Below are 9,948 nucleotides of genomic sequence, written 5' to 3' on the forward strand. Positions count from 1 at the left end.
GACCTCACCTCAGTTTGTGTGCGGTTTGTGATCGGGGTTCTATTCGAGTGATCGAGTCAACATGGTTAGTAAGGGTGTCTCTTAAATTCAAACTATAGAATTCGATTTTTCCTAAACAATATTTATTTGCGTTTTGCAGCAGGTTTGTACTTCCTCCATTATATAGAGTTGTAGATGGTGTAGGATTTCTCGATTCATTATTTGTGTATATGCATCTCGATATGCATAGCAAAAATTATATATTTAAATTTATTAAAATGGTCTATAATTTGGGATGGTGGAAATACAGTCAATGTAAGACTAATTTTTACATTATTAATTTATTAATGGAATCTACAAAAGCAAAGAAAAAGAGATATAGGGCCTGCTAGGTTGAGGTCCAATATGTGCCTTGCCAAAACTATTGTCATGACGAAACTTTGGCGCTCCCTTGATTCAAATCAAAAATAAATTGGCAGATCAAACTCAGTGTTTCGGTGCCCACATTTTGGCTCTTCCAGCCTGAGCACTCCTCTTCCCCTCCTTTTGTGTGTGCGATTTCCTACTCACTCAGTCAGATACTACTAGCCCACCACATTGGCAATTAATTTTGACATAAAACCAATCAGTGGCAAAATATTGGCTAACACGTTTTGGCACCAAACCAAGTGTTGTCCAAAAATTCATGGCACCAAACCAAACCTAAATTTTGGCAAAAAGAAGTTTGCATGCCAATATCTTGGCTTGCCCTCATTTTGGCAAGGTAAATTTTGGAGCTCAACCAAACAGGCTCATAACTTTCAAATATCCACCTACCAGTAACTTCGACCTAATATACACAAGTTTTGTATATTTTCAAATATTCATCTTTACAATCTTATAAATAAATGTATCCTATATGATTCTTCTTATTTTAAGAGCTCCGCGTAATTAGTGGATATGTAACGTCTTTCGTGTCTTCTCATGATATATAATGCTAAGTCAAATAAAAACATAAACAAAATGATAATTATATCGATTGATCAATGAGTGAAAAATCAGAGGCGTCTATGATGGAAGCACCGAGCCCAAACTCAGGTCTCTGGTGTTTGCGTGTTAATAGATTAATTTGAGGAACAGCCCCTCAGGTGGCTTACATAGACGCTAGGATAACAACCTGATAAGGTCAGCCAAGAGTTTGTTACAAGAGATATACTCAACAACAAATCTAGATATATGCTAACTGATCTAGACTTAATCTACAACAACAAGCTGACTCTCGGCTAACACATGATTAATTGTTATCCTGCATCCTAACCGAAATATACTAGAGTTACATGACTCTTTCAACAGCCTCCCTCAATCCTAACCGAGCTTAGGTTAAGATTGACCTTGAAATTCTCCAAAAGTCGAACTGGCAGTGCCTTCGTGAAGCCATCAGCAACTTGATCTCCAGAGGGAACAAAATCAATTACTAAGAGTTTATTTAAAACTCTTTCTCTTACAAAGTGATAGTCAACTTCAATGTGTTTTGTCCTGGCATGAAAGGGTTAGCAGATAAATATTTAGCACCTATATTATCACACCATAACTTTGCGGCTTGTGGACATGGCACTCTCATCTCCTTGAGTAATGTCTGTATCCACATAATCTCTGCTGTAGCATTAGCTATTGCTTTGTATTCTGATTCAGTACTTGAGCGTGAGACTGTTACTTGTTTTCTTGCACTCCATGACACAAGGTTAGCTCCAAGAAAGACAGCAAATCCTCCAGTTGATTTTCTATCATCCACACAACCAGCCCAATCAGCATCTGAAAAGGCACTTACTAAGGTTGAATCTGACCTTTGTATCTTAAGTCCCAGCTGCACACACTGTTTTATATATCTCAAAATTCTTTTGACTGCTGCCCAATGAACAGTAGTAGGAGCATGCAAGAATTGACAAACTTTGTTAACCGAGAATGCAATATCAGGTCTAGTTAAAGTCAAATATTGCAAAGCACCTACTATACTTCTGTATTGTGATGCATCACTTGGCCCTAACGGCGACCCTTCATATAAAGACAGCTTTTCACTGGTAGATAGAGGAGTACTGACCGGTTTACAATCTGACATACCAACTTTCTTTAGCAAATCTGATGCATATTTTTCTTGAGTTAAAACTATGCCATCATTCACCTTATTTACCTCTATTCCCAAGAAGTAATGAAGATCACCCAAATCTTTCAACGCAAAATCTTCCTTGAGATCCTGCAATAATGCTGTCGTTCCCTTTTCTGTAGAACTGACCACTATGATGTCATCAACATAAACAAGAACAAACATAGTTATACTGCCTTTACTATAGAGAAACAGTGATGTGTCAGCTTTGGATGCTTGAAAACCAAGAGAGATAAGCTTAGTACTTAGCCTAGAATACCAAGCCCTTGGAGCTTGTTTTAACCCATATAGAGCTTTATCAAGTTTGCACACATAATTAGGTCTGGTTGTATCAACAAATCCTGAAGGTTGTTCCATGTACACTTCTTCCTCCAGCAGACCATGCAAGAAAGCATTCTGAACATCTAACTGTCGCATACTCCATTGTTTCGAGATAGCAATAGAGAGAACAATTCTAATAGTGGCAGCTTTAACAACTGGACTAAATGTATCTTCATAGTCTATGCCATAGCGTTGCTTGAACCCTTTTGCTACCAATCTAGCTTTATATCTATCTGAACTCCCATCAGCCTTTCTCTTGACCTTGTACACCCATTTACATCCTATGACATTTCTCCCTTTTAAAGGTGGAACAAGGTGCCAAGTTTTATTTTTCATCAATGCATCATATTCACTATTCATAGCAGCTTTCCAATCTTTATGACTCAAGGCTTCTTCAACATTATAAGGTTCACCAGATGAGGTAAAACAGCCATATTTAATAGTACCATCGGTATATACCTTTGGTCTTCGTATACCATCTTGTAGACGGGTACGTGGACGTTGTACATTCTCTGGTTCAACAGCCGGTGTAGCAGCCACAGGTTCCACAGCCGGTGTGGCAGCACCTGATTCGACTCCTGGATTTGCCGGTGGAGTGGTCGGGCACGCGGCCGCTTCTGGCTCGCTGGTCGGCGAATCAGCAATGATTGGCGCCGATCCCGATCTGAATGCTGTCGCCGGAAGTTGCAGAGGAGCAGGGAGATTAGTAGGCAGATTCTCCTCGTGTTCAGCGCCTGCGTTCTCCCCCGTTGCTGCATGATCTGATGCAGAATTTGCACCATTTTGACCTGGATTTTCACTGCAAACTTCATGCAAACGATTAGCACATTCAGGAGAGCTAGTAGCCACATGATCTACTACGTCACCCCCATATCCTGGATTTAGAAGAAAGGATGGTAGATGGGTGATCTCAGATTGGAGCCGTGCACCAGCATTAGCATGAAGAGTGCTAAATGGAAAGACAGTTTCATCAAAAATAACATCCCTAGATATATAAACTCGGCCAGAGGTAATATCAAGACATTTATAGCCTTTGTGCATATCACTAACACCAAGAAAAACGCACTACTTTGAACGGAACTCTAGTTTCCTTGTGTTGTATGGCCTAAGATGGGGCCAACAGGCACAGCCAAAAGTTCGAAGGAAACTATAATCTGGTTTTTGATGAAACAAACGCTCAAGAGGTGTAGTGTTGTCGATAACTTTGCTAGGGACCCGATTGATTAAATAGGTGGCAGCAAGGAATGCTTCATCCTAAAATTTTAATGGCATAAATGCATGAGCCAACAGAGACAGCCCTACTTCAACTATGTGACGATGCTTTCGTTCGGCCGACCCATTTTGTTGATGGGTGTGAGGACAGGAAACATGATGCACAATACCAATCTTGGTAAAAAAAGAATGAAGTGCTTGATATTCACCCCCCCCCAATCAGTTTGCATGGTGAGAATTTTTCTATCAAATTGTTTCTCAACCATTGCCTGAAACTCATGGAATTTCTGAAAGACCTCAGATTTATATCGCAACAGATAAATCCAGGTAAATTTACTGTAATCATCAATGAAGCTAACATAATATTGTTTTCTCCCAACAGATTCTGGAGCTTTACCCCAGACATCAGAATACACAAGCTCTAGAGGAAAACGAGATTCACTCAAAGACCTAGAGTATGGTAATTGATGACTCTTTGCTTGTTGACATGCATTACAGACCGACTCACTGGAAGACATGTCTAAGCACGGGAGATTATTCCTACTGACAACTTGCTTAACAATGAAAGAAGAGGGATGGCCAAGACGACTGTGCCACCGAGACAAAGGTAATTTGGTGACACCATGGGCTTGCTTTATTGTGGGCATCGTAGATGCAGGCAGGGGATAGAGCCCCTTGCGGCAGTTCCCTCTAAGGAGTGTGTTCTTCGTGGCTTGATCCTTTACCAAGAAAAATTCAGGGTGAAATTCAAGAAATACAGAGTTGTCAGTCGTAAGGCGATGCACAGAGACTAGATTTTTCTTTGCTTCAGGGACGTATAGGACATTATTAAGATGAATGTTACGACTAGGGGTGTGAACGGTAGTATGACCAATGTGACTAATGCCCATACCTGAACCACTGGCAGTATGGATCTGATCGCCACCCTTGTACTTGTCCTTGATGTGGAGCTTCTCCAATTCACCAGTCACATGGTCAGTTGCACCGGTATCAGTATACCAATTGGTGTCAACACCATATGTAGACGTCGCGGCAGCAGCGACATGCTTCTCCTCTGGGGTGTAATCTTCTTCGAAACGATGCCAACACTCAGCTGCGGTGTGGCCCTTCTTGAAGCAGACTTGGCAGGTTGGGGTCGGCTTCTTGTTGTTGTACTGGCGTTTGTTGGGGTAGCCTCCTCCTTGGCGCGGGTTGGTGCTGCCTTGATTGCCACCGCGGCCACGACCAGGGACAAAGCCCCGGCCCCAGCCACCGCGACCAGTGCCCTTGGCACCTCCGCGGCCTCCACGCCCAGCCCAGTTGGCTGAGCTGTGATCGCTGCCTCCATACGTGAGATCCATACGGGTCTCAAAGTTCAGCATCTGGGAGTACAACTCCTCCATGCCGATGGGTTCAACCCTGGTGACCAGGGCCGACACGAGCGACTCAAATTCGCTGTTCAAGCCGGTGATGATGTACTCGACGAGTTCTCCTTCATCAAGTGGACGCCCTGCTGCTGCCATCTCATCGCCAAAACCCTTCATCTTAGTGTAGTAATCTGTAATGGACAGGTTACCTTTCTTGGTTGTGGCAAGAGCGATGCGAAGATTGACAACGCGGGCACGGGTTTGCGATGCAAACATGGCCTCGATGGACCTCCAGACTTCATGCGCCGTCTGCGCGGTGGCGACGTGCGCCAGGATATCTTTCCCAAGCGATGCTAGGATGAAGCTTAGGATCTGCTGATCCTTAGCCTCCCATTCTTCAAACTCCGGGTTCGGAGCCTTCTTCCCTTCCTTGTCGATGATCTCCTCCGCAGGCGCCTTGGTTGCTCCGGTGAGATGGCCCAGCAGGCGAGCACCTCGCATGGCAGACCGTACCTGGGCCTTCCAGAGGACATGATTTGCCTTGGAAAGCTTTTCGGTGACAGAGCTAGCCACGAGAGGATTGGGCGGAGCGGCTGAAGACGATGCCATGGTCGACGTCGAAGATCTAGGAAGGTTTGGCTCTGATTACCATGAAAAATCAGAGGCGTCTATGATGGAAGCACCGAGCCCAAACTCAGGTCTCTGGTGTTTGCGTGTTAATAGATTAATTTGAGGAACAGCCCCTCAGGTGGCTTACATAGACGCTAGGATAACAACCTGATAAGGTCAGCCAAGAGTTTGTTATAAGAGATATACTCAACAACAAATCTAGATATATGCTAACTGATCTAGACTTAATCTACAACAACAAGCTGACTCTCGGCTAACACATGATTAATTGTTATCCTGCATCCTAACCGAAATATACTAGAGTTACATGACTCTTTCAACAATGAGCATATGACGAACATAAAAACACATGATGCTTATAGGTGTTAGGATGTAAGATGAGTATTTGGAACCCCAAATCTCAATTAGGAAAGATCTATATATTTTCTTTATTTCAACTGAGATGATATACGGAGTATAGTAATATGTACTTTTTACATTAAGAAAACTATTGGGAAAAAGAAAGTCAACGAAGAAGGAGCGTTGGACGTCCATGAACGGTGGATGCGTAACCGCGAGGCACGCCGTGACTTTACCATCAACGGCCAGGACACGGCCGCCACACGAGACGTCGAGACCCCACGCGCAGGCGCAGCCACCGCACGGGCTCCCTCACCCAAACGGCAGCACGTTGCTTAACCGTGTTGCCCCCAAACCGCGTGGTCGTCGACTTCCCCGATCAAAATCGTATCCAATTCCCCCAACCCGATCGCCTCGACAAAAAAAATCCCCATTCGTTCCCCTCCTCCTCCTCGCCGCCGCGAAACCTCCCCGATTCCCCGCCTCGATCTACTGCCGATCATCCCCGAACCCTCGCCGAATCCCAGATCCAGCCCAGCCCAGCCCTCCAGACTCCCGCCCGCCGGCCGCCATGGGGAACCCCGAGAAGCTGATGAACCAGATCTTCGACCTCAAGTTCACCTCCAAGTCGCTGCAGCGGCAGGCGCGCAAGTGCGAGAAGGAGGAGAAGGAGCAGAAGCTCAAGGTGAAGAAGGCGATCGAGAAGGGCAACGTGGACGGCGCCCGCATCTACGCCGAGAACGCCATCCGCAAGCGCACCGAGCACATGAACTACCTCCGCCTCGCCTCCCGCCTCGACGCCGTCGTGGCGCGCCTTGACACGCAGGCCAAGATGCAGGTCATTGGCAAGTCCATGCAGTCCATCGTCAAGTCGCTCGACTCCGCGCTCGCCACCGGGAACCTCCAGAAGATGTCCGAGACCATGGACAACTTCGAGCGCCAGTTCGTCAACATGGAGGTCCAGGCCGAGTTCATGGAGGGCGCCATGGCCGGCTCCACCTCGCTCTCCACGCCCGAGACCGAGGTCAACAGCCTCATGCAGCAGGTCGCCGACGACTATGGCCTCGAGGTCTCCGTCGGCCTCCCGCAGGCCGCGGCGCACGCCATCCCTGCTGCCAAGGATAAGGAGAAGGTCGACGAGGACGACCTCTCTCGCCGCCTTGCCGAGCTCAAGGCCCGCGGCTGAGCACCTTTCAGGCTTTCAGCCATTTCAGGTGATGATAGATTCAGTTGATGTATGTTTTGCTGCAGCAGCCTACGGATATTGTCGTGAACTACTATCTCGATTGCTTTGCTGGATAACATTGTGCCCAATTGCAAGTGAATGTGGTTTTGTATGTATCCACAATCAATTCAACCAAACTTGAGTTTTTGAGTTACAGAGGACAGATACACTTAGCAATTAATGATGTGCCTTCTCTTCAAATTTTCACCACTAAATATTTCCAAGATATATATTGATAGTGGGGTACCTTATTATTTTTTTGCATTTAAAATAACCGTAATGTTACTACAGCTGTTAATGTCTGTGGATGCCTGAAGCAGCATATAGCACCACCTATAACGCTAAAATCACTATTATGGATGTTACATGGTTGGCAAAGACTTGCAGTACTATAACTAAATCTGATAATGCTATAGACGTGAGTTTCTCTAGGTAGCATCTTGTGATAGTGGCTTTCACGTCGCAAAATGTCTGGTCAATTCTGGGAATGAGGGCTGTGCTGCTAAAATCACTTGCCCCAGTAATAGTTGACTACGAGGACCCTGCACATTTTTTTTTGTTTTTCCTGGTAATATTCAAGTTCCATTTTGTCTTAAGGACATTCTGCTAGTTAGCTGTTCCATAAGTTGCTAGTGCCAGCTATAGCCTGGGTATGTTCTTGGAAAATATTATGTGAACAATTGCATATGTTTCTTGAACTTACAGTGTATGGAACATGCTCATCTTGTGCTCCAGTATAATGTATATATTTATTTGTTGATGGTGCTGTTACCTGATTACCTCTGTGGCTCTGCATACTGTTGCGGTTTTACCTTTGCTGGAGCAAAGGCATGAATAAGTCTAAGATAAGGTCAGATAGAGTTGTAGTAAAATTGATTTAAGGTTACTATATGAAGTCTGTTATACTGATAGCAATTTATTAGCATGTTCACAGAATTAGCAGAACCATTCGTAATATGGATGAACTACTAGTCTCACTTCAATTTTGTTTTGATGTGCTGCTCAATTACTGTGTGTTGCCATTTAGATTGCATATCTAAAAATGAATTTCTGAAGCACACGTGACATTTTGCACACCATCAGTAGTTTGTCTTGTAATAGAGGCTGTTTTTGCTCAAACTTGTAACTTCATCAAAGAAAACAGTGATAATGATTTCTGTGCTGTTGTTGCCAAGATACTATGTGATCCAGACTTTCAAACTTCTGAACTATAATGAACTATAAATAATACTGTTAACTCTGGTATGTTTATTTATGGCAAGTCATAACTCATAAATGCTATGCGAATGTCCTCTAACTTATGTGTGCGCTAAACTAATGGATGCTGGGTACCCACATTATTCCTCTGATTGCTCTTTACCGTAGTGCAAAATGCTTCCGGTTCATGCTTTTAACTTGTTGAACTTACCTTTTGTATACTAATTTCATTGTAGCTCTTTTGCAGATGCCATTCATGCTATGCTGTTGAGCGGCAATTACCCAGTGTCACCTTGACTGCTACTCATATTTGGTAGATTCGTAAATACTGTTATGCTTAAGTGTGTTGGCATCGCCATATGGGGTCTGTGGACTTGAAAACTTTGCTGTGTTATCTTGTACTATAAAATCCATAATTTGCGGGCTTGCAAACGTCTGTGGTTCTGTGTTGCTGTTTGGACAGTCCACGTCTCGTCTGAACAATGTTGAAGTTGTCAATGCCTGGCATCAGTTTGCTATACCGTTCACCCCCTTGCATTAAAAATTTAAGATCAAACTGTTACCAACAAATTCAAACTGTTATCAAAGGTTGTACTCGTATACAAATGGTTTTAATTGTAAATTAATCTCAACCGCAACTATGATTACCTTTTTAGAGGAATTTGAGGGAATTTTGACTTTCATGGGATTTAAGTGGCATTTGATTGCACCATGGGTTTGAATGAAGAGGATATGCGTATGGAGTCGGACAACGTGAAAAAAAACAAAAAGATGGTGGTCCGTCGGGGTAGGCTGCGAGGCCCGTTGTGGGCCCGAGAGCGCAGCGGCCCGTTATCCTTCCACCGTTGGAAGCGGGCAGTTGTCGCTGCTCTGTGAAGAGAGCCTCACGCCGTGCCTGCCGCACATTATGGATCGTGAGACCCAGCCTAAACGCTTATAAGCCCCGCCGACCCACTTTACCCCCCCACTTACCCAGCCTAAACCCACTTACCATACGACGACGTCCACACCACCCTAACGCCCCCCCGCTCGGGTTACAAGCTCACGCTGCTGAGCTCGGCGAAAAAACGGGCTGGGAGCCGAGTTTTTAAGCTGTGCCGCGCTCCGCTTGTTTTCCGAGGTGGGACTAAACGAGGCGGAATCGGGACCGCGTAGTTCAGTTGCTGTTGCTGGTGGGGACTGGGAGTGTGCTTCGACGACCGCGCACTACTAGGCCCACGCACTACCACTTGTGGGCTGTCCAATCATATTGGCTCCCGGCCCAAAATCGAAAACGAGCACAAATATGTTGGCTGTCAGTTTTGGCAGCCACATCACTCGCTAATCACACATACTCCGACGAGTTCGATTTCAAGTAGCATGAGATGCATATCTAGTGTTCAACTTGCTAAACGCTAATCCACCTGTGGCAGTTCTTAGTCTCTGTGGCACCGCTAATCTAGTGTTCAAGGCCGACGTAGATGACCATATGCTTAATTGGGATCGTGAGTGTCACCATCCTGAACCGGGCGCCGCCTCAATGGTGACTACTGACTCGCCGGCCTGTCAGTGAGGTCGAT

General features: G+C 45.0%; 1 protein-coding gene across 2 annotated transcripts; it reads left to right on the forward strand.

Moving 5' to 3' along the window:
- Positions 1-6,314: 6,314 nt before the first annotated feature.
- LOC120704033 (ESCRT-related protein CHMP1-like) lies at positions 6,315-8,907 on the forward strand. Of its 2 annotated transcripts, none has more exons than XM_039988276.1 (2): positions 6,315-7,181; positions 8,626-8,907. In XM_039988276.1, exon 1 carries the CDS (start codon positions 6,539-6,541, stop codon positions 7,151-7,153), a length of 615 nt encoding a protein of 204 aa, XP_039844210.1. In that variant the 5' UTR covers positions 6,315-6,538; the 3' UTR covers positions 7,154-7,181; positions 8,626-8,907. The 2 variants fall into 2 exon arrangements, with proteins under 2 accessions (XP_039844210.1, XP_039844209.1); XM_039988275.1 differs by having other exon boundaries at positions 6,318-7,181; positions 8,637-8,907.
- The last annotated feature ends 1,041 nt before the right edge of the window (positions 8,908-9,948 follow it).

Source organism: Panicum virgatum, chromosome 4K (genome assembly GCF_016808335.1).
Source record: "Panicum virgatum strain AP13 chromosome 4K, P.virgatum_v5, whole genome shotgun sequence".
Classification (NCBI taxonomy): domain Eukaryota; kingdom Viridiplantae; phylum Streptophyta; class Magnoliopsida; order Poales; family Poaceae; genus Panicum; species Panicum virgatum.

Coding starts and splice junctions, on each gene's coding strand:
- LOC120704033 (XM_039988276.1), top strand. CDS start 6,539: ATGGGGAACCCCGAGAAGCTGATGAACCAGATCTTCGACCTCAAGTTC.